General features: G+C 32.3%; 1 protein-coding gene across 2 annotated transcripts in view; it reads left to right on the top strand.

The window, feature by feature from the left end:
* Positions 1 to 26,809, top strand: part of Ptp61F (Protein tyrosine phosphatase 61F) — an 87,825-nt gene that overhangs the window by 44,316 nt on the left and 16,700 nt on the right. Inside the window, exons 6-7 of one of the 2 annotated variants that reach the window (XM_072540918.1) lie at positions 2,303 to 2,451; positions 4,952 to 5,068. In XM_072540918.1, the coding sequence (XP_072397019.1) occupies positions 2,303 to 2,451; positions 4,952 to 5,068 (266 nt within the window). Of the gene's footprint in view, positions 1 to 2,302; positions 2,452 to 4,951; positions 26,783 to 26,809 lie in introns of those variants that run through there. The other variant, XM_072540917.1, reaches the window with a different exon arrangement.

The raw sequence follows: 26,809 nt of genomic DNA, 5'->3' as shown, positions 1-26,809 counted from the left end.
GTAACGCCATCCGTTTTCAAGATACAGGGCGTTGAAGAAAAAAAAATTTTACGCATTTTTTACGATTTTGCCGAAACTACTGGCAACATTATAATGAACTTTTATACGAATATGTTTTGGAAGCTGATACATCCCATGAATTTGTTTTTATATCTGATTCTCATAGAGGGCGCTAGTTACACGGATCGTACTAAGTATTAGTCAATATAACTTTTTTAAGAGTATAATTATTAATCAAAATTTCAAGTAAACTTAAACATCATTCAATTTTTCACGAAAAAGGTACTCTTGGTAAAACTCGATACTGTGTACCGTTTTCGGAATATTTTGATTTAAAAATTATGAAGTAATAATTGATGCTGGTAGTAATGATAAAGTTCTAATAGGTATACCTCTATTTTCTCCAAGTGTGCCATGGAAATCTGACATTTATTGATTGTTATGACGATAAATCAACAATAATTAGAGTTTTGAAACCTTGTTATTTGTAAAATCAAATCAAAATGTACTCAAATGTTGAATACACTGACATGTTATTAACCTTAGGCGACAGATATAAAAACAAATTCATGGGATGTATCAGCTTCCAAAACATATTCGTATAAAATTTCATTACAATGTTGCCAGTAGTTTCGGCAAAATCGTAAAAAATGCGTAAATTTTTTTTTCTTCAACGCTCTGTATCTTGAAAACGGATGGCGTTACAAAAATTTTTTACTAAGCAAACCCCAATTATTTTTCAGTTTTTTACCTACCCTAGAGACGGGGTTACCTTTTTTTGAAACACCCTGTATATTGTTAACTAGAAGCCGACCCATAAAAGTTGTATCATGTTAATAATCAGCGTCATTAAATTGTACAGAAAATATAACTTCTCAATAAAAGTTTTTTTGATGGTATTGTTTTGTTATAATTGTCGATATCTTATAACTGCTTAAACGTTTCTGACAATAAAAAATCTCTAATTATGGCTCGGCACTTTTGTCTTGATTTACCAGTTTATGAAAAATGGCTTCCAGGAGAAAAAAAATTTAATTACATAAGGTTTTCAAAATGACCTCCTAAAACATTTATGCACGCCTGAAAACGGCCATTGAATGAGTCACTTACATTACGATACATTTGTACACTAACACATTTCGTATTCTATCTTTCATCTCATCCCTTTGTTGTTGGAGGTATTTTATAAACTTTATTCTTAACGTAACCCTAAAAAAATGAGTCCATTTTATTAAATTCTGGCGACCTGGGTGGCCACGCTACTAGTGCATTGCTTCCAATCAATCTACCAGAAAACTGATTGTAAAGTTCACCTTTAACCCATTTAGACCTACTTGTAGAAAGAATAATAAAACACAAATAAAGGTAATTCAAAAGCTACACGAAGAAAAAAAAAATACATTTTTTTAAAGTTGCGTTAACGCAACATTGAGACTATACGTATAACAGAATCATATTTTATTTTCACTGTGGTAATCTTTGAAACAATCCATAGTACAGCGATCTTTTCTACCAATGGATTTTATGTTTTCCAACGGATAATTTAGCAGCCTGTTTTCACGTATTATTCCAGTGGCAAAGTATCCTTGTTGTTTCAAATAAATTAACATGTAGCTGGTGAAGAAATTATTAAAGTATATCTTGTGTGCAGGCTTGCCTTCCACAACTTTTAAAATATTGAGGAAGGCACTCTGGCCGAAACAGCTGTAGTAATAATAATTTAAAATAAATTTTGTGGAAGTGTTGAAAACAAAGTTTTCAGTGTTTTATTGTTAGATAAAATGAATTTCCAAAAAGTAACGGCCGAATCCATCACTTATTTTAAAATATTGATAACAACTTCTTTACTCATACTGAGCTCATTTAAATTATTCTGGTTGGATTTTCCAGCATAAGGGACAAAGTTGTATAAATATTAATTGCTAGATGCAAGGCACCACATTTTGTACCTGAAACGAACAAGCTCCCTCTTATTGTGACGGTTCCGATCTCTAGAATATTTTTTTGAATTTGAAATAATATATTGCATAACAGTAATTCAGTAACATCTTCATTGAAATTTTCACAATATCCCTAATCTTCGTTTTACGTCTTATCTCGGTGTTTCTAATCTTGTCTCTCAGTGATGTGTATGACTGAGAGACATAAGAGGAATAATTAATAATAATAAATTAATTTTCAATGATCCACACACTTCAGATCCTAAATTCAATACTCTTACTTGTTGGTTTGATACATTATAGATGAATGTGATATTAATTTATGTACTTTTAAAATTTTAATTTTTGTATCAATATTGTAGGGTTATATTCCCAGTGGTCCATTACCAGTAGTACCGGCTGATGAAGAACTTAGCGAAGAAGATGAGCTCGAAGAAGAAGATGACGATGAAGACGTGAGATCAGAAAGTCCTGTATCAGACCAATCTGATCTAACGAACTCTAAAGACAAGTTAGTATTTGTTTTTGATATTTTCAAATAGATGTAATATTTATGCTATTTTTATATCTTTTTCATAATATATTGTTTGAGATTTAAGGAATTAATCATATCAATTCCTTTAAAACATATATAAAAACCCCCAATTGAGTGTTTACGTCACCGACAATGACGTTCAACTACAGTACTTGAAAGCACACTAAGTCGTATATGTCGGATGTCGTTGACAACGGACTACCTAAGCTCTGACGTCACAATGGTCGGGGATTTTTCCAAACATTTTTAATTAGTGTGTATTTGTCCCATAAGAATTTGGAAATATTGTTTTTTTTTAATTGTGAGAAGAATAAATAATGACTTTTGGTTATGAACATTCATTCTGTGCAATTGGTATTATTTGTTGTTTGTGAATTTGTGAGGTAAGAATATCAAAGGATTAAGATATTTCCTATGAATGTTCATATTTTAAGGTTATGTTATGGTTTGATTAAATCTGTTTTTATTTTTTACTGTGTTTCAAGGTATTTTGTTGTTGTTTTTATCGGGGTTATTTCAAAATTAATCAATAAATCATTGAATTTATTTATGAAGTTAAAAAATATTTGAATTAATATTTTAATCTTTTTTAAATGCTAGTGAATTTGTCCCTTAAAAGACTAAATATATTCGTTTTCTCGTAGTTTAGATAGTTCATGGTAGTTTTGTTGTCATTACTGAAAAATTCAGTAATACTGGATATCTTCAACACATGTTTACTAGCCATTATATGACCAGATCTAAAAAATAAACTTAAAAACTATTAAAACATTAAAAAAACATTTTTTCACTCAATATGGGAATTTGATAAAAATGTTTCCACATAATGTTATATTACAATTTAAACTACGAGAAAACAGTTATCTTTATATTTAACAGGATAAAATCACTGGCAACGAAAAAAGAATAAAACAATAATTTAAATATTTTTCAACTTCGTGAATAAATTCAAGGATTTATTGATTAATTTTGAAATAACCCCGATAAAAACAACAAAATACCTTAAAATACAGTAAAAAAATAATTAAAGTTTTAATCATACAATAACATAACCTTAAAATATGAACATTCATAGTAAATATCTTAATAATTTGATATTCTTACCTCACAAATTCACTAACAACAAATAATACCAATCGCACAGAATTAATGTTCACAACCAAAAGTCCTTATTTATTCTTCAAACAATTAAAAAACCAATATTTCCAACTTCTTATGGGACAAATACGCACAAATTAGAATATTTGGAAAGGTTTTTAAAAACCCCGCCCATTGTGAGGCCAGACTTACGTAGTCCACTGAAGGATATCCATATCGTTAAAATGCTTCACCTTTAGAATAAAAATCCACCTGTTCAGCCATTGTCAAATATCAGGATGGACTGTTTTTAGTGGCTGACTCTGCATATTTACCTTACATAAACTTCATTTCTTATCAGATCTCTTCTTATGATCGTTTAACTGTTCTTAGATATCTCATCTCTGCTGTTCTTATCAGTTACCCAACATTTACTTCCAGTACTTAATATAATGATACTTGCTTTATTGATCTATTATCGTTGATTATTTTTGACGATTTATTTGCCTTTAAATGACGTAACTGTCATCTTGATTAAAGAGTTTTTGAGGTTCTAATTCGCCTGTCCTTTTCTCATCATTATTGGGTCTGGTATTATAAGCTTTTTATTGTTTTGGTAAGATGTGGACGGTAACTATTACCATTAATTATTTCCCAGATCTTGTTTCGGTTAACTCGTTCAAAAGCTTCCTCGGGGTCCATGAAAGGTATTTGGATTTCAAGGTCGAAATCCTGCTTTTTTCAATGAGCGGTTTGTATAAATGTGGATAATTCCACTATTTTTAGAATCCAATTTGTTCTTCTTGTATAATTTTACTTATGTTAGAAGCTTTAGTCTATTGTTTTGAATCTTGATTTAGATTGGATATGCGGTATTTGGTAAATTGATGAGTTTCTACTTTCTGCAGTCTTCTGTTAACGTTTTCGAAAGATATGTGACTTCCGTTATTTTTATCTAGCAAGAAAATTGTTGAACAGTTTGCATAAACTCAAATAGACGACACCGTCAAGGTGATTTGCGCAGTAAATCGAAAAGAATCCTTTCAGTATCATTCGGCAGACTGTAAATATTCATTTAAAAAGCATATGTTAGCATTATTTTGTAATGTCCGTTTAGTCGGGAAGTAAAGACTCCGGTATTGAATATTTTCCATTTGCCGGTGAAACTGCAGTTGCCTAGGCGCTGAATTATAAAAACATACGTCTGCGTTTAAAATTCTAACTTGCCTGTATCTGATAGAGATGTAACTCTAAATGTCCCTTGATTATGACAAATACTAATTGATACGGCAACGACAAAGCGACCATATTTGTCATTTACCGGCGCAGATCGTGATTTCAGTTATTTCTGTGCGATAATGTGTTTTCGTTATTATTAACAATTTCTCTTCTTTTTCAGTTCACAATCGGAATTGAGACAACGAAATCGACAAGAAAGGAAAGACAAGCTGGAAGCCCAAGTGAGAGATATGAAACGTCGCCAACAAGTCAACGAACAGTGGACACAATTGAAGAGGTCTTTATACTTACCTTTAGTTATAGGAGGCTCCCTGCTTTTAGGCGGGGGCCTCATTGCTTACTTTTATTTCAAAGATTGAACAAAGTATCCGCACTTTTTGTATTTATTATTTACCAGCTGATTTACTTTGTTAAGTTTAGAAAAATTGGGGTTATCGCATTTGTTTTTATTTTCAAAGTATTTTTTTATTTTTTTTTTGTTTTTTGCCCTCTTTTTTAGGCAAAATCCCATAGTTCGGCTTGATAATTATTTTCGGGGCAGCATTTCGGTTTAATTTTCGAAAAATCTAAATTAACTTTTGAGATATCATTCCTTTAGGTTAAGATAATCAAGTAGTGTTTCACAAGAAATCGATTTTTAATACGTTTCGGCAACGGAAACACTATTTTAGCTGCTCTAAACGGTAGATACTTGAGACTTTCACTACTTGGCAGTTATATGCTAGTAGCCTATTGTGCCTTAAATTAATTTTTCATTAAGTTCCTTTAACAAAAGACATAAATCTTCTATATATTTAGACGACTATATAAATATTTATTTTTTAAACCATTTAGTATAGCGATATTTGAAAATAATATATTTTAGTGTTAACTTATTTTATTTACGTAAATGATGTACGTAGTGTGTGGAGTGTAATATCTGGTAGATTTTTTAAGATAATTATGATATCGTATAGTATGGTGGGAATGTGTGTAAGGTGTTAAGAAAAGTTTCAATGCTTTTATTCCGTCTCATTTGGTTGAAGATCAAAGACAAACTCTTTTCTTGTGGTTGTAAACAAAATTCTTCTAATTTAATTTTATCTGCCGAAATTTTTTTATGTAGAAGAGATTAAAACGATATTTTCAGTATTTTTGAGGTCCATTTGTGGACGGCTTAATCAGAAGATGTTCATTTGGTAACTTAAAAATTCCCATCGGAAAAGAATGATAGCATGCGATTGGTCTTTAATATTACCATATAATTTGTCATATTAAATCGAAAAAAGAAAATTATTTTACGTATTGTACATTAATTCCATTATTAATCATGAGGAAAAACCAGGAAAATACTCGATGTCCCTACACAGCAAGTACTCGGTCTAAAATTTCTATTCATACACTTGAATTATATGAATAGTTGCTATAGTAAGTATAGCTCTTTCGCGTTGAAATGTATGAGCCAAGATTCAGCAGATATGAAATAATCATATGGATGGTTTTATGCAATAATTGGTCAAGCCACATTAGACTTGTTGCTTTAAAAAACAGCAAAGAAGTTTAGTAAGTTATAGAAATTGCAGAAATAAAAATGACTAAAAACTGTTTGTGATAACAAGCAACCTGTGCCATTAAAAAAATGTTGGTTGGCTCATTTTTGCTTATAATTTTATTCACGAAAATCTAAATAACAAAAACAGTATTTTAACTTTGACCTAATTATCAGTCATTGTCATTTCCCTGGGTTTCTTGTTCAAGTTCCTGTTGAGAGTTGTTCTCCAAACCAATATCGATATTAAAGGCAATGGAAGCACCAAAGCCATCGACATCATCTTGAAAATCTGCTGTGTTTGAAGATAATATACCTTTGTAAAACTGCTGAACGTCTTTAGGAATTAGTTATCCATTTCCTTCAAAGCTTTTATTTTTTCAGTGGTATGGGTTTTCGGGTTATTAGGGCCTAAAATGGGTTATTAGGGCGCATCTTTCAGAAAAGGACCCCATTGTCCAAAATTGGTTATATAGTTTTGCCCCTTCTTCGTATGCAACAATATCTGTACTTTTTTCTTATACACTGGCATTTGAAATCATTGTCAAAATTCTTTGAAACTATTTCATTTCCTTTAGCAGAAGTATACGATTTATTGGTATTGTAAATTTTTTTTTCTAGTTTCCCAATTTCTTTTTTTTCCGCTTTTTACTCTACCTGCCGAGGTATTGGGTGGAAAGACCCGCAGTACCATTTTCGCTACACATCTCGTTGTTTTCATCTCTTCCAATTATTTGTTCTTCTATGACGTCATCGATATCTTTTTAGATATCTGTTGGTAGGTATTCACTAACCGAAAACTGGAATGGTTCTTCGTCTTCCGAATGGACCAGTTCTTTCCCTTCCAATGAATGAGTACCTTGAGCAATCTTTATCCCTATTTCGGCAACAATTTTTCCTCGATTCATTCTGAAAAAAGGAGGTTAGGAAATTATTTATCATCTACAAAGCATTGCATAAAACATACCTGGTGAATATCAACAAAGATTTTTCAGAATGCGAATAAATATTGATGCTTAACACTTTTTAATTCAGTGTTTGAAGATAATAATAGAAGAAAACTAATAAAAATTGAGTCCGACAGACCTGCTAACGCATTCACATAACTTTTTGTGGATTGGCTCATTATTGCAAAACCATAAATTCGACTTATGCTTGATTGGCTTGACATTTCAGTTACTAAACGGCGTGAATGCCTAGATGTGGTTTAAATTATTTTTGCTAATTGTAGAACGCCTTTTGCGAGTTTAAAAGGTGGAGTAACTCAATTTCTGTAAAAGTTTGGGTTGACTCATTATTGCATTACACCATCCCTATACGGTATCCTGGAATAACTTACACGATCATAAAACAAACAAACGAAAACATTTTATGTGATCTTTTGCTACCAAGTATATCCAAATGAAGAGCTTTGTTCTCCTCTAAGATCTGGTTGACGACCTACCTCTTCACTAATAATATCTTCAATCTTCTTGCCCTTTTGTCAAAAGTTGAATACACGTTTAAAGACGATTTTTTATTTAGTTGAATTCTATTGGAAATTATTAATTCAAATCAATCTAACATTAAAAATTCAAATTTATCTTTGACAACAAACTGTAGAGTCTGTTGGCAGCAGCGTATCCTAAATATTATATATTTTGGATAAAGTTCGTGCTTAACTTTTTACTTCCATAAGTTAAGTGCTCAGATCAATAAAAATGTGTATCTAACCAATAGTATTCTTCAGATTATGTGTAATTTTGTTCCTATCTATTATATAACTAATAACACACTGCAACGCCACTCATCGCTCATAGTATATATTTTTTAAATTATAAAATAACTGTTTTTCAAAAATCCGTCCCAGGACGCACCTCAAAATACTGAAAATACTGTTTTAATGTATTCTACTCTAAAATGATTATAACATGTTTGAATTGTCATTGTAGACAGGGCATATAAAAGATATTGTTTCCAACAAATAAAATAGTTTTAGTATAACAATTGTAATAATAATGTTGTATTATTTACAAGAGTAAAAATAGTTGGTTCAGGTGAACTCAACAATACTGTACATTGTGGGATTCGAATAGGAAATATATTTTTTAGTCAAAATTGTAGCTTTTCTGTCCAAATAACGTCTCGGTCTGATATTTTTATTTTTTTATTCAAACATTACGGTTTTGTGTGTTTTTTCTGCTTCTGTTTCATGATAGATGACGGTGAGACTGTGAAGGTTATATGAAGTGAAGGCTGTGTTTCAGATGTTTTCAGTATCTAGTGAGATATTTCTATTAGACAATTTTTCTCTTTAATATTTCATGAGAAATTAGTTTCAAACATGAAACTTAATAATCTTTTACGCACATGGATGAAAAGTCAAACTTAATTAATCTGTTGCACAATACGCATGCTGTGTTATCACTCTTTGTCTTTGATCACTAATGATTTGTTCGTTTTTATGTAAAATAATTTTAATATCCAAATTATTTTACATTTAGATATGTTTAAATGCTTCGTATGTTGCTTTGTTGAAAATAAAATGAAATTCGCTTCGTGCCTGTACCACTATCTACTCCCTCGCATTTAGTACTTCTTCTTAACATGCCATACACCAAAGTGCGTAGGCGACTATCTCATTACTAGAATTCTGTTCTTGGCGGCGTGACACAGCTCGCCTGTATTGTGTATTCCTGTCCATTCTTTAATATTCCTTAACCAGGATAATTGTTTGCGGCCGGCTCCTCTCCTACCTTCGATCTTCCCTTGTAGGATTAACTGTTTTATTTCATATTTTGTTCCTCTCAATATGTGCCCAAGGTAACCAATCTTGCGTTTTTTAATTAATTTAAAGAGTTCTCTTTCCACGCCGGCTCTCTTAAGGACGTCATCGTTTCGAATTCTATCCACCCAAGGTATGCGCATCATTCTTCTTAATGACCACATTTCAAATGCTTCAAGTTTGTTGATAGTAGATGTTTTTTTTTAAAATCCACGTTTCCATGCCATAAAGCAAGATGGACCATATGTAGCACTTGACCATTCTGTAGCGTATTTCGAAATTTAGGTTTTGATTACATAGGAGCGGTCTGAATTTCACAAAAGCTTGTCTTGCCATTTGTATTCGGGTTTTTATCTCTTGTTGTGGATCCGATTGGCCATTGATTGTGGTGCCAAGGTATTTAAAAGTTTTTACGCGTTTTATGCTATCGTCACCTATGCATATTATCGGGTTTTCTGGAGGGTTTCTGCTAATGACCATATATTTCGTTTTCAAAATGTTGATTTTGAGGCCATATTTTTTACCTATGCTATTCACCCTATCAAGTAATAACTGCTGATCTTCCAAATTATCAGTTGTAATCACTGTGTCGTCCGCATAACGTAGGTTGCTAATTGGTATGCCGTTCACCTTAATGCCTAATTCCTTGTCTTCTAATGCTTCCGCAAATATATTTTCAACATATAAATTAAAAAGCATCGGAGAGAGTATGCAGCCTTGGCGGACACCTTTCCGGATTTCAAATTCATCCGTATATTGGTCTTGCATTTAGTACGCATTACTTTAATTTACTATAGTGTTTTGTGTGGAACAAATTAAATCACCGCTTACACAACTTAGTGTCTCGTTGCATAGTTGTCAAGTTTAAATTTTCCTTGAATATTCAGAAGTTTTTCAGGATTGAAATAGCAATAAATATTCAAAATCAAAGAAATAGTCCACACTTCTTAATCACTATTTTTTAGGTTATTACGTCAATTACTTAAGACTTTTTTTTAAACCCACTTTCAACAAATTTTATATTAAAATATTGCAGTGTTTCCATATTTAGCTACTCATGCTGTCATAGTTTTGTTTATGGTCACGCCCGAAGTGAATAGTATTTTAAATTCTAAGATAAATGCAGTCAAAACAATTTGAATCGCGTGGAAACGTGAAAATTTGTCTTGAAAATAAATCCGTAGATTAATACTTGCCTAGATACCTTCTTTTGTTTCCCTCGCCTTGTAACTAATTGTGATTGCGTTTTATTATAGTATAGTAAGTTTTCTTCGACTTTATTAAAGGTTTATCCATCGCTGTATCATCAGCGTAAATAAATTGTTCTCTTTGTTATTTTATGGGTTGGTCGTTGGGTTGTATAGAATCGGCGCAAGGACACTTCTTTGCTGGAGACCATTTTTTTGGTCCCTCCACCGACTGTTCTTGGACTCAATTTTTACATAGAAGCGTCTATTCTGGAGAACGCATTTCACCAACCTTATGAGTCAGAAATTCTTTTTAGTTTTGCTAGCAGCCGTTGATGGTTAACTGGGTCATCGGTTTATGAACGCTACCCCTGTTATTTCTTTCCATTGAAAACTACCTTCAATGATGTTAAGGGTTTAGCTACAGGAGGACTTCCCAGGTTAGAACCTTGCTTTTTCTGGAATAATTTTATTCTCCACAAATTCAACGACCCCGTTCAATATCATTCTTTCAAACACCTTGGAAAGATGACACAAAAGAGAGACAATGAGAGTATAATGTACGAATGTACATTACTTATTATTATTATTCTAAGTTACTTCGTAATCCTTCGACATTATCCGCCAGTAGTACGGTGTGGTCTGCATATCTGAGCCTATTGAGTATCTTGCTATTTATTTATATGTGAATTCTTGCCATTTTCATAGGGTAGATTGAATAAATCGTCGTTAGGGTGGTAGAATACGGTGATCACTTCGGAATATCTTTGCATATGTTGTAATATTTTAGATTTTTATTATTCGTCGATTTGACTTTTCCATTTAATGTACGATTGTATTGTTTTATTCTGTTTACTTTTCTTTTGTTTATTTTTATATTTGTTTATTAACTTGATAATTTTTTTCAGTTGATTAAGTGAAATTACTTGAATTGCCACAGTGAGTAGAACTCATTTAATTACAATGCAGCTGTAACGCAATGTGTTCCAATGTGTGATGATTGACAATGTTAGTGATTTGTAGTTTTGCATAATTCAGCGATGTTGGCTTCAGTTTGCTTTTCCTGTTTAAGGTTTTGGTCCTTGCTGTCCTTTTCTTTGGGGCTTCTTAATTTGTACTATTTTGCCCGGGTTCAAAGCAAGCGTTTACTATTTGCCTAATAGAAAACAACCATTTTCCATAATAAATATACACTTAAATAAGTTGTTTTACTTGTAATGGCATTAACATTATTCTACAATAGAATATTAAATCGTTCATACTAATCGTGTTTTGTCGTAACTGCTAATCACCTTAAATGTTTAAAGGACACATACTTTAAAAGTTTAAAATTATAAAATTTATATAACCTGTAAAATATTATTTTCTTTCAATTGGCAGGAAATGAATTCTTGAGAGTTTAGACTTATTTAGCTTGATCTTGGAGTCGTCAGTAATTTAATATATCTATAGACCGAATGTCTTGAAAGGTTTGACGTAAAATTGTGGTTTTTTTTTTTGGTCTAGTTTTAATTATTTTTGTGGTGCGTAAATACACAACGATGACTGATTACGATTGAAATGTCAGTTGGTACGTGGGCCAACGTTATAATAAAATGCTATGGCGTGTCGTCCTAGCCTTATTAGGATAATTTTTTATCTGGATCCTTGTTAAGACTTTACCCCTCTTACTGATAACCGTGGTTTTTGTTTTCTTTATGTCTATTGTTAAACCAAACTGTTCGCCAGTATCACAAATTTGTTTAGTAACATCAGCAAGTCTTTCTCACTTTCAACGATAATGAATGTATCGTCGGCATAAGTAGCGTCTGCTGGTCACTTTCAGCGATAATCACTGTCGTCACATTGTCGGTATTTTCTTATTGTTGACTTCTTTCAGTATGGGTAACTAGATCTTGCTGCATTCTATGTATGAGTTTGGTACTCAATTTACTTCATTTAGTAATATGAGAGCTGCTTCCTTAATTTTATATTTTACTACCCGTTTATTTCAAAACTATTGATGCCTTTTTCATTGGACTCGTGTTCTTTGTCCCAAGCATGTTTGAATGCCTGAGATCCGTCAAATTCTCTATGTTTGATCAAATAGTTCGTTTATCCCAACATTTAATGCTCTTGAAATTTCACCCAAATAGAAATTATCACGTTCACAAAGTACTTTAACCTTTTTTTGTTTGTGAAATTCCCTGTTTAAAAGTGACAATGGATAATCATATTTTACGAGGATAAATGTTAACAAATTTCGTTGAAGCAAGTATTTATGGCTTTATCATATAATGAGCTGATGATCCTGTTAATATTTATCTTATGATTTGAAGGGTAATTCAAAAATCTGTTGGCGTGTGCTGAATTATATTAACGTTGATGCACTCGGTACCCCTTCAACTGTTGGTACTTTGTAAATGTTGAAACAATTAGGTTCACCCACTTTTTTGCAGTTTCTCCGATAGTTATAAAATTTTTGGTTTCATATCTGGTATTACCATCTAATATTGTGATAACAGTGGTTTGATGTACTCCCTTTATTTCTCTCTTTTTCTCTCTCTTGCTCTTTTTCTCTCACTATCTACGACATGTCGAAATTGATAATACTGATTGAGGTCTTTCATTTGACAGATACATTAACTTTGAGTCATGATATCGTGTTTATTTTACTATAACTAGTATACTTTTTTTCTCGATAACATGAATTGTGCAAAACAATAGATCTAGCAATTAAGCCAATTTTTTGCTTCCAATTTTAGTCGCTATTATCTTATACATTTAACAGTAACATCGCCTTTCTTTACGTATATTGTTGGGACTTTCGGTCTGAGGGTTTATCGTGCCATTCAAGAAGTTCTGGAATTGCTATATTGTTCAAATAGTAAAACTATTGACGTATAAGTATGAAGTACTGGTGTGTACCATATGTATATTCTTAGGAACGAAAACGCAACTGTCATACTATTAGTACGCCGACATTAAATGCAAATGAAATCGCAATGTGTCCAAAAAAGAACTACTAGGTTTTTTGATTTTAACTGCTTTAACGGTTAAGCATATTAGGGAAAATTTGTTTAACGATAACTCTCGAGTTAAAGTAAAAATGTGCTTTTAGCTATCTCGCCTTAAATGATCTGTTTAAAAACTAAAACGAGTAGTTCTAAAAGCTTAATTTGCACCAATAGGTTATCAAAAATTTCATCAACTTCTTGTTATGTCGATATTTACTTTCCTAGTCATTAGATAGCACTACCAGTAGTTTTAGCCGCGTGATCTTGAAAGTAGAATAATACCTATATGTATTATAATTAAAATCAGGTATTTGCGGTTGTATTTTGTTAAATTTCAGTTAATATCTTAAAGTTAACGTGTTATATTTGAAATAGACCTTTTTGAATAGATATTTCTTTTCTGTAAACAGATCGTATTACAATAATTCGGCGGGCAACATAATTCAGATGTACTCTTTATAATTTTTAAACAGATTTTAGTCTGCGTAATCAGTTCATAAATGTACTTTTGTATCACTCAACAGATTTCCGTATCGCCCACAGATTCGGTTTCTTCTTCGATCTTCCTTTTGGTCTTCGGCCTTCTACCTTCCTTTATACTACCAATAGTTCCATACTCCCGTTCTTCTATTGTTGTGTGAATACAATCATTGTGGTAACTGCAATAGGTCGGATATCAAATCTACCACTGTTTGCAGAAAAAGCCAAAAACATCCAATCTCTACCTTCATTTCTGATTCATCGGATTTCTTCTTCTAGCATTCAGCGTCTCCTGTGGAGGTTGCTGATCAACATGACTATTTACACTTTCGAAACTACTGCATGGAATTATTTGACCGATGTCATTTCCGAACTGATAGGAAGCCTTAAAAACCACGTAGTAAAACCAAAGTAACCTAATGCTACGTCTTGATATGCTACATATGTAGAGTATTTTTTATTTTATCTTACTTTTTATGGTTTCATATCAAATTTACTACCTTCTTTAATCTTGAAGTTATATTAAGTTTTCTTAATTTACCGTTAACTTAGGTTTTCGTAACTTATATAAGAGGTTTCCATGTCATTATTTGCTGAGTTAATTTAAGTCTCGACTGATATTTATGTACTATTTGATCGATGTAGTGGTGCTTTCCTCTCTTACATTTCATAAGGTAATTTTAATTGGTAGGCTTTTTGTATTTTATTTCTTTCCATAAAGTGTGATATCCATAGGCAAACCACAAATATAGCATTATATGCCTTGAAAATTGTATGTAGTAACAACACAACTATTACAAGAATTTAGGATTGAGTGGGACTATATGGAATTAAGGTTCAAATTTAGTACACCATGTATGTTGATTGGTCTTTTGAAATGACAAGGTCTATGACAAGTTTACGTTTTTAGTTTTTAAGTTCGACATTTTTAGCAGAATATTATTAGCATTAAAGTTATCTTAATTAAAGTGGGGTAGATTTAGTTTAAACATAGATAACATTAGTACAGGTAATTTCAGTAGTATTTTTATATTTATAAATTTCATGCAAACCTTTAAGAACACATAAAAAATCCGTTAGTAATAAGAAATACAACAAAAGTGTATTTTGCACTAAAAATATTACCATTTAAATCAACTAATCTTAGTTCAATTGTCCTGATACCTACGAGTTACTCTTCATTTAATAACCATCTCTAGCGTATGGTGGTGTTAGAATATTTTACTATCTCTGCCTTCTAGAGCAAGTAGTCTGTTTTGTACTTGCGAGGAGAACGTGAGGCTTTTAGGTGGTTAGGTTCCACACATTCAGGAGCAGAATCTGTGACGGAGAAAGAACTGGCTTTCGAAAGATGGTCGGACCAATTCGCTGTAGACCCCATGGGATGTAGTGACTGAGGGCTTGGACGTGATATGTAGTGGCTTAGGGAATTGTCATTTTTTTGGGATTGCTAAACAGAGCCCGACGTGGTCTACTTGTAGGTCATAGTTCTTCACTGCTGCTGTTAGTTATTGTTCAGTTGTCATTATATTTTGTTGTTCATTATATTTTTAATATTATTGACGATACCGTGTGTTCTGTTTGTCTTTGTAGCTTATATCTTCTTACTAACGGACCATTGTTACAAAAATATATACATGATGAAACGCGCCTCTTTAACGATCATAAAATCATGTTTAAATATAAAAATTGCCATTTTTAGCATGCCACTTTTTCTATCTGAATTATTAAAAATTTATCGCGAATAAAAATAATAAAGAAACGTCCCAACAGGTGTTTATTTACACAATAAACCTTTCTTTCAACTGTCGACAAACAAAACGAATCCCTTAAAGAGGGCAAAAGCAAATACTTTTAAATAAAATTAACAAAAAAAAATAGACTGAACGAGTGCTATGACTCCTTTTATATCTTGGCAGTATTGTGCAAGATTTATTTTGTATATTCTATAATGTAACAGGTGATCACAAAATGTTTTTGGTAGCACTGGCAACTTTATCTATTAATTGTTTTTGTTGTAGTCCGGGAGATAGCGTTAACAATGATAATGCCGTGTCATCTCACTTCATTACAAGCGAAAATGTTTCATTCCCAACAATTAGTTTAACATCTGAACACCAGGTCCTTCAGCAGTGGTTCAGTTAAAAGTGAACAAACGCGAAACAAGAATATGATCCAAAAATAATTGTAATTCTTTCCAAAATTTGAATGATAATTTTATAATATGAAGACACCATTAAGATATGGTAAAATAGGGAAGAATAATGTTATTTACTTATCTCTATTTATTATCCTTTTTCTATTTTTTTATTATAACTTTGTTTATCTACTGATCTCATCTACTGTCCGATCTACTGCTCTCTAGACATTACACATATCTATTATGGTTTGATTATTGTATTTCTCTATTTAACCAGTTGCCATTATTGTCCTGATTATAAACGTTTCGTCAGGACTTAGATAAATGCTGTCCATCCCACACATTAAAAAGGTCTTATGGTTGTAAAAATAGTTGTTAACGGTCTAAATCTACATAAACACTAGGTTTTGATCTGCACTACTTATATACTCCTGGTATCATATATTTTGTGTTTTTATTTATTTTGATACTCTTTCCATTTTCATTCAAATTTTGGATTATATTGAAATTACTTTTGAATTATTTTTCTGACTTGTTGCGAGTTTGTCCATTATTATCTCCCCTATAATTTTGGTTTAGTATATCAGTCATATTTTATCTGTTGAAAAGAAAAATGAAGTGAGATGAAATCATTAGCACAAATGCAATGTTACCTATCAGACTATTATTAAAGAAAAAGAAACATCAGTAATTTCATGTTATTTATGTGGATTAAATGTTTTTAATATTTATTTTTGGTTAAATAAGTGAAGCATGTTTTCAGTATCATTTTAATTATAAAGGATTATGTACAAATAGCATGCATGCTTCATGCTAAATGGAAAGGAGTTTTCTACCAACTGCCTAGACCAGTGCCAACTGCGATGGAGTGTGATTAGATGTAAACTGGTTCCACCAATTAGAACAAAGATATCATTGCTAAGTCCTGGGTAACATAAAACTCTATAATGTTACTGAGGTGCAGCATCAGATCGCCGCTATGCTAATGCTGTTTCTTTTGGGCCCCGATTCTTTGTTGTAAATCCTTAAACAAAATTAGCCAAATCTTTTTTGAAGTATTAAAGAGTTATAACTTTTTCACTTAAAATCTTGTGTACTTTCCTCCAACATTGATTGTTACGAGACACCGTGGCTGTATACTGTGCCTGTGACATATTTTTCCAAAAAACTAGCTTAATGGTCTGTCGTCAAGCTGGACAATTGCAAATTCGTCATTCATGCATACCCCTCAACGCTGAATACAGTCTCAATAGTGGTGGCCGAGACGCAGTGGCCATATTACTGGCTTAACAATCTGGAGGACCCAGGTTCGATTCCCGGTACTGACACACTTTTCAATTTCGAATTTAACTCAAAAATCACTGGAGGGCGCGTAAATTCGTCAGTAGTCGTTAAGTTGTGTTAGGAATGCTTGTTCGACCTGAAAACCCTTACACTAGACCTAAGCCAGAAGGTTACACGAATATTACTTTACTTTCTTAACATCAATAGGGTTTAGGTCGGGATTCAGCGCTGGCCATTCTATAACTTCGTGGTATTGCGTTATCATGCATTAATACAAAATCAGGGCCAATACCGGCTGCAAATTTCCAATTACCATATGGTTCGTTGCAAATGTCAATGGCAATTTTTGTAACTGTCTGTCAAGTGAGAATTTCGTATTTATCTTCTAAGTCTTAAATAATACTCTTATAATCTTTTCCACACAGTCGCTTTAGTAACCATTACAACATTTGTCATTCTTCGATCATTAACCATGTATCTATTGGTCAATGACGACAGAAGAAGAAATCAGCTCTTCTTTGACATTGTTTTGCTTTTGCGACCTTCGCGACACTTCCTGTAGATTCCCAGTCTCTAACTTCAGGTAAGTTTCTCATATTTCTGTATTTCAAACCCGTCGCAAGTTCTCATGCAACTTTATAACAGCATAATTAATAAATGATACTTGAACACATGACCTCTATGATCAACAAGATTTTACACTCTAATATTTATGTAAATTTTTATTTAAATTTGACAAAATATATGAAATTACTCGTAGTAGGATTGAAGACAGGTCAAAGACTGATAAATTTACTCCCAATTAAATACAGTATTTGTCCTTTATTAAATTATTTAATGACACCGAAAATGTGGACATTCAAATGACAATGTGTGAATGATATCAATTCTAATATAGACAATTTTTCCCATTCTTGCAATTTATGCAATGAGATTCATGTAATGAGAGACTAAGATGTTTTCCCCATTACCAATTCGTGAATCATATTTTAGATCTGAATATAAAATATATAATTTATATACAGAAATAAAAGAAACTTCCTATATTATAAGAAAATATGTTTATCTTTTTCTCCGGATCCGTAGGTTCTTAATTCGTGTTTAAAATATTCTGCTCAGTTGGTAATTTTTGTAAACTTTAAAATCAAAACAGTATAAAAAATGAAATAGCCTATTAAATGAAGTAGATTACATGTAAAAGTGAAACTCGATATCCGTTACTAATTCCTTAAATAATCAGTTCTTTTAGTATAATAGTTCTTCCTACAGGTGGTAGATTCATTCCTCAGCGCGAAAAAAGTAGGTGCCTTTGAATAATCTTGAAAATATAATCACCCAACATCATAACAAATGGAGAAATGTGGTGGAGAACTAAACAAGCACCAATTAGAATAAGAATGAAATGAAAACGATGGAAGTGGCTGGGACATGCTGAAAAATAAAAAATAATTTAGATGAATGAATAAAAGTTCTCTTTTATTTTTTAAAAGAACCAGTTTTTCAGATTTGGAAACAATTGATAAATTATAATCACTGGGAGTCAAATATGAGACGAGTGGGGACACTAATTCAAAATAAGATTTATGCATTTTGGCTATGCATTCGCCAGATCCGTGGACAGGTTCACTATCCTGATGGGAATTTTGTTTTATTATTGAAGGTCATTGTCCTTTTGATTTTATCGCTAGTTTGTTGCAAACAAGTTCTTAGAATACTCACTCCCCATAAGTACTTCGCTAATATTCCCAAAACTCTGAGTTCTATAAAAGGAGCAGATTATGATAGTGATGTTCACATTGTCACAGCGTTATAAACAGACCAACTAACAATTTGATAGTTTCAAACAAAAACTACTAATTCTCAAAACCTCAAGAACTTGGAAGTGCGCATGCTCGAAAAAGAAAGAAATGAAAAACGTCTATTTTAATTTCGTACTGACTTCAATATAAAGTATTTAAAACGACTGCTGGAAGAAAAGTAATAAATATTCCAACTATTTTACTAATGCAAAAACTAGAGACTGACTTGTATGACAGCGCACTGAAGAGAATTAAATGTTTTCAGCAATGTCTGATTTCACCGTTATGTTCGTAGATTGACTTCACCAAATGAATGCGTCAAGCTCACGAGATTTTGAACTCAGTCTAATACGCTATTCTCTGTAAATCTTCAACTAACTTGGTTAATATAATAGTCAGGCATATTTTTAACCTATAAGAAGCAGTAAACATTTTGGTATTACGTAACTGTACATTGCCATCAAAATATGTGACAAGTGGCTGTGTAAATTTCAAGTATTTGTTGTCAGCGTTTTAATATAAATATATTATCATATATTACTGCATTTTTACTTGTAATCTGTTTTATAATAGTAGGGAACTGGACCAACTATGGACATATCACACGATACACAACCTATTTTATTTCCAAGTGCGAAGAAATTAGTAATAAACTAATTTATTTTAAATATAGGCTCAATTTATTTGATGCTAAGTTTTACTGGAACAACAATCAATAAAACATATCAGCATTAAAAACGACATGTTACATAATTCAAGTATCTTCCATTGAGTCATTTTTTAGCCATGAAATTTGTGCTATGAAATTTCATAATAATTGCAGTATAAATATGATTTTTCGGTCTTTTAGGAAATCGCAGTTGGTAACAACTCATCACCTTTTTTTTTCAATGCAGTCTGCTCTCCGTACAGTCATCTCTTCTTATTATTTGAAAACACAATTGTAAGAATGTGTATAGCTTCTGTAAACATCTAAAAGTGTTAAATTAACTTTTTTGTCAATGCTCACTGAAACGTTTAATCAGTGTGTTTTGCCAGTGTTAACTTACGGTGCGGAAACTTTGACCATGACAAGGAGAACAGTTCAAAAGATCCGTGTGTGTCAAAGGGCGATGGAGCGTGCTATGTTGGGCGTTTCACTACGAGACAAGATCCCAAATCGCCAGCTACGACAAAGAACAGGAGTGGCTGATGCAGTAGACAGAGTAGCAACACTAAAATGGAACTGGGCAGGTCACGTGGCTCGAATGACAGATAATAGATGGACAAAGCGGATACTGGAATGGAGACCAAGAGATGATGCCTACCGAAGCAGAGGTCGTCCACCAACACGTTGGACTGACGATCTAAGACGTTGTCATAGGAATTGGATGCAAGAGGCACAAGATCGAAATAGATGGAAAATTATGAGGGAGATCTATGTCCAGCAGTGGATAAGCGAAGATTGAATGATGATGATGATGTCAATGCTCACATATTTCCTAAACGTTCAGCTCAAATATTCGTGAATCTGTTGATATCGATATTCGCCCAGAACGTATAAACAGAGAAACAGTACTTTTTATCTTCAATAAAGAACTTACGTTTTACTTCCCGCCAAACTATGCTTCTTATCCATGAACGAATAAATACTTGAAGCACAATCAAGCAAGTTTAGCTGTTTAAAACTACGGTTGAAAACTAGTTTCATCTGCAATCGGTTTACAACCTAAATGAAACCTGTCTCCGTCCACGGAGCGAATTGCAAAGGATATATTGTGTTTATTTATTCGAACAGTGCCGTGGTTTTACTGTGTTGAGTTCTGACGATGAGGACATGATTGATTACTATCCATAAGACCTTTTGTCATGCTTTCTCGGTCACATCTATCCTTGAGTCACCAGAAAGTTTATAATTATACAACTCTTCATGTTTCTCAACTTCTCTGACGAATTTCAGGTTTAATTCTTGTTCACTCATTTTAATATAGATAAAATTAACAAAATAATTGGATCAAAAAAAATACACGGTGAATTTCGTACGTAAAATATAAAAAAAACAGGGTTATAAAGTGCTCCAACAAACTGCAACGCAACTGTGACCACTGGAGGAGGGTCGAACAAAACTAAAAGATGAAACAATATGTATTGTGCACATGTATTACATTGAAAAGAGCAGAATTTTAAAAGATTTTTAAACATAAATTTTTGTTGCGATTGAATATATGTATTGATTACGCAGTGTCATTTGAATACGTCCACAGCAATAAAATAACTATACCGATTCATCGTAACTCTCATCGTCAATGTTAGTTTTATATGTGAAGATACATGTGGTTTAGTTTGCAGATTCAGTTCACATTAGTTTAAAATTATTCAAAAGATATTTATTTGTAATGTTTTTGGCAATAATATCGATTAATTGAGAAAATTAAATCTTTGTTTAACATTTTGGCTGTCGAACGACAAAACATACATTTGATATACAGACAGAACGTCTATGTTTGAGTACACATTGAGAAAGTAAGAATTTTAAAAATGCTGTTTTTAGTTTTTTAAGTGCATTTCAGGGACGATTTTAAGAATTTATTTGATTATCTGATAGAATTTAATTTGGGCGAATAATAATACTTTAGCACTGATCTATATTAACATATTGAGTCAATGTTGTTCTGCGTATCGAATCCAACTTTAAAAGCAATTGTTTATATGATCGAATCCAGCATTAAACAAGGAATTGTTCATATTTTCGGTTGCACTTCCTTTCAGGCAATTACTGTTAAAATTAAAGCATTCGAAACGTTGATAGACTTCTCTCAAGTTCTCACGCAGAATCATATTGTTCTATCGACAACATTAATCTTCGAATCAAACTCTTTCTGTAGTAATTTAACATGTTGTAATCTCTTGGTACGCTGGTATTAAAGTATCAATCTCTAAATAGACAAGTTGTTAAGTTACGAGCAAAATAATGAGTTTGACGTTTTAATTGTTTATTAAAAATAGTTCCACAAAAAAATTTATGAATCCCTAGGTGAGTCTTTTTGTAATATCTCATACTACACATTTCAACTGTCAAAACGCGTCTATACAGTTCTTACGATAAAATTCTCTCTAAACGAAATATAAACGAAATAATTTTCGTTCTCTCTAAACGAAAAAATTCTTACTTTTTACATATTTTATTTTCAATTTTTTTTTAAGTATTATTAATTGCCCAATTGAGTTTATTCAGTAATAACATGCACGATTTTTTTGATGTCGAATATTGGAGAGTGCATGATAATTATAGCTGTATTCTTACATATATTTGTCCCAGGAATGCCCTTTCAAAACACATCATTTGAATAATTTATTCTACTAAATTTTCATTACAATATATAGAATTACCAATATATTTTTGGGTTTTTGACAGCAATTTTATTTCTAAACTCTGCGCGCTGAAAAGTTAAATTAAGATTTTTTTTTAATTATTTGGCACTATTTCCAAAACACATTGTAGTATGTATTACAAGTTGTATTACCTCATTTATATTCCACAATTAGTCACTGAAAACATAAACTTCTGTGAACTAGCTAATGAATAGCTAATGTGATGGCGCTTTTTTATACATGGTTTTTAAAAAAGTAAAAAAAAAAGGAAAAATATGATTTGCCAAGTCCAATTTTAGTAATGTTGGTGTTGTTATAAACATACAGTAATAGTAGAAATAGTTTTTATGTGTAAGTAATCACGTACTAGTAAGGGATTTGCGTTAATACATGCTTTTTTTTTAAATTCATGCATAGTGGCAAAGTGAGATTAAGTTTTCTTAAAAAATCTATACATTTTGTCTGATTAAATGAGAAAAAAAAAAGACAGAAAGAGATGGGGGTATTAGTTCACCTGGCAGTTGTATGATGACTTATACATTACTCATTTTGAAACAGAAAATTTAGTTAAATATCTAATAGTTTTTAAGTTATACAATATTCTTGAAAAAATATTGGCGGTAATTGGTATCATTTATATTCTGTCTTCCATGATTTGAGCTTCTTTTTCCAGCTGTATTTAGATTGCGTAATATTTGGTGTAGTATAATAAATATCCAAAATATTGGATTTCCTTATTTATGAATATTAATGATTAATATTCATAAATAAGTGCTTGCTGTCGAGCCTCTTTTGAGTCTAGATCTTGTTTTAACAGATATTTAAATACGCTCACGCTGGTTTACTGTACCTTTTTCTATCATTGCTGAGCTTTATCGCAATTTTTTGTTATTCGTGGTTCATTCCTGACCCTCCACTACCACTATAATAGGTGGCTTTCGTAGAGGTTACTGAAGGTTGGTCGTCATTACGACAAATTTTGTGTACTCGTGCGTCTTCAAGCCGTTTTGGCAACAAGAATTTTTTTCTTGGACCGTATTTTTTTTTTCATATTTCCATCCATTATGAGACGTAGGAGGCTAAATTCCTGTGTTGGATAAATCAGAATTATTTTACGTATTTTATTAATGCTTAGAAGTTCTGTATACATTCTCTTCATTTGTAAAATATTGTCTCTATCTATGCGTTCTGTCTGTTGGATCTGGGTATTTTGGCCGTGTCATTTTGTTTACTCCAATGTCTACTCATTTGGCCGTGTCATTACTTGTAATTTGTCATTTTACTATAATTCGTATTTAAGTCCATACAGTAATTTGGAATACATATATATTTTTACGAGCATATATCGAACATCCAATAATAATGGATGAATTTTTGAGAATCTTTTTCATTCTTTTTCTTGACTTAATTTTTTAATTTTTAACATAATTGTAGGTATTTTTTGTTGATATTTTTGACAATACGAGGGCGGATTGATATGAAACTAGCCTTTGATAGGAAAAGCAAGTTTTTTGGAGTTAAATCGATTTATTTCTCAACATAGTCCCCTTTTAGCTCGATACACTTAGTAAGACGATGTTCCAATTTTTTGCTCGAGCTCTTTAGAATAGGCCGAAGTTTTAGCGACGACTTCATCATTTGTTGCGAAACGGCGTCCTCCAAAAATCGCTGGCGACAAGATCTGGGGAATATAATGGGTGTTCAACCAATTCATAGCCCAACTTGTGTAATTTTGCCATGGCGATGGCCGATCGGTGAGCCGGTGCATTGTCTTGGTGAAAGAGCACTTTTTTGCGTTCCAAACCGGGGCGGGTTCGACGCAATTCGGCATCGAATTGATCCAATAATGCTGTGTAATACTCACCATTGATTGTTTTTCCTTTTTCCAAGTAGCCGATGTGGATGATGCCCTTCGTATCCCAGAAAACAGTTGCCATCACTTTGCCGGCCGAATGTGCACGCTTTGCCTTTTTCGGCGGCCCTTCTCCGCGTTTGCGCCACTGTTTCGACTGTTCTTTGGTTTCTGGTGTGTAATAATGCACCCAGGTTTCATCAACGGTGATTAATCGGCGAAAAAATCCTTCGGATCGCGCCGTATCATCGTCAAAAGCGTCTCCGAAGTAGTCACACGTTTTTGCATTTGATCGATTGTCAGCAAACACGACACCCATCGCGCGGATAGCTTTTTCATGTCCAAATGATGGTGAAATGTTTAGGACCTCTATTAACTCGCGGAGCTTAATTCGACGATCTGCCATAATCATGTCATGGACTTTGTTGATCATTTCCGGCGTGGTGACTTCATTTGGCATCCCGGGACGCTCATCATCAAAAATACTTTTGCTAACGAAGATGCAATCTCACTATAAACTTCGTTCAGGTCGGCTTTGATTTGCACATTCGTTTTACCCTTTTTGTGGAGGAACTTAGTCACTGAACGATACTCGACTTTTTCCGTTTCCCCTAAAACACAAAATTTGCTTACTTTTGACGGCTGTAAAAACCAAACTAATTGTTTTTAAAACTTAAAATTTTGACAGACGTCATTTCATGAATGGCAAATTTCAACACCGAAACCAATTCGGTATCAAGTAGCGCCATCTATCAAAGGCTAGTTTAATATCAATCTATCCTCGTACGTAGATTGTATAATAATGATTGTATTGTAAAGGAGTCCAAATGTTTCATCTTGTCTTATTTCCTTATACTGTACTACTTGAAATATTTGTACTCATCATAATCATATGGATAGTTTGCAAATATTTTCTCTTTCGTCTTTATTTGCCACATTTTGCCGCAGTTTTAATTTAACTTGCGCGATGAGTTCTGCAAATTCTTCCCTATTTTAAGCTTTTCTTATTAGTTTTCGGGGCACTCATCCTGTCCTTGTTACATAGCCGGTTCATCTTTCCTAAGATAGGACTATGTCTAACTTTTATCTTCCCTGCCAACAGCTACCGGAAGTTACAGTTTCAGTATTTCCCATTTCTCTTCTTATAAAGTTTGTACGTTTCTTTATGTATATCGTTATCCTTGTTCCTGTGGTTTCTCTCGTTTATTCATTCGTCTTCTTCTTTTGTTTCGTTTATTCATTGTTCTTTGGCTGTTTGATGATTTATCTCATGTTATTTTTGTTAGTCTGTTCATGTTTATATGTGGGTCTGCGACTGTGCTAAAATAATCATCTCTATCTAATATTTTGTTCATCATCCATGGTTTATTTCTTTATTTGTGTTTCAACGTTCACCTGGTTGTACTAACCTAACCTAACTCTTCTCGTATTTCTACTTTTAAGAACTTAACATTCTTGATTAAGTTTTTGTTATCATTTGCTTTATTCTTGTTTCCTTTCATAAGCTATCACAAAGTTATGTCTGATTTTTTTTCTTCTTTATTTTGAATTTCTTCAGCGTATTTTAAAATTTAACGCCAGAATAAAAACATAATGCCGAGTAAATTATACGTGGTCAATACCAAAATTTGTAAGTCTAATAAGCCTAACGAGTAGTTTTTTCCAAAAGTTAAATTAAACATAAATCAATCAACTGCTTTTTGGCCTATGCATACATCTATTTCATCACACACACACACAAAAGATAATTGGTACCAATTTCTCAAGTTATAACTACTTAAAATTCTCGATTAATTCTCCTTAAGATAAGATCTACAGTTTTTATTTTTACGGTTAGTTAATGAGACTCTAATTGTACTTAGATTTAGAGTCCACGTTTGACTAATGTGATGAGTTTGAAATGTGTTGGTATAGAGTTAATCTGGACCACACGTTTATAATATATAATCTTATTAAATTTGATTCAAAGCAACCAATCCCATAAGAAAATCTAATATTAAAAGCTCTGCATCAGCTTAAAACTGCAAAGAGTTATATTAGCCAACAGTGCGTAAGACATAGGTGCTTAAAGTAGGCAAACGAGGTCAGATAATCTGATTTGTTTATCCAGTATCTCTGTAGTCTTAATTTAAGGTTGCTTAATGTACACGCTATTATAAACGCAAATAAGTAGTTATGAATAAATATTTCACTACGCATATTATAGAGTCCTTTTGCTTTTCTATTATACGGTATTTACAAGTATTAACTTTTGTTCAGCTGCTAAATAGTATGACAAAAAAATCAACACTATTAAACTTGGAGTTGGTAAGAGTACAGGGTGGTTGGTAGCATTATGAAAATGCAAATGACAAAAATAGAATTAAAAAATAAAATTCAACTGTTTGTATCCTTTGTTAACTTATTCAAATTTTAAGTGCCTACACAATTTGCTATTAACATTGCATTTTGACAATATCCATTGAAATTTTGTTATTTATTCGAAAACCATTGTGACAATCGGTTTATAAATATTTTTACTCGGCCGATTAATAACTTTATTGTGATTATTTACTATTTTCTCTAGAACTTTTATGAATTATTCAATAAAATATTTAAAAAGCCATATAACCAATTGTTTAATATACCTAGCTTTCT

Source organism: Diabrotica undecimpunctata, chromosome 8, assembly GCF_040954645.1.
Source record: "Diabrotica undecimpunctata isolate CICGRU chromosome 8, icDiaUnde3, whole genome shotgun sequence".
Classification (NCBI taxonomy): Eukaryota; Metazoa; Arthropoda; class Insecta; order Coleoptera; family Chrysomelidae; genus Diabrotica; species Diabrotica undecimpunctata.
Note: the sequence above shows the minus strand (reverse complement) of the source record. Positions and strands in the feature narration are given on the sequence as shown.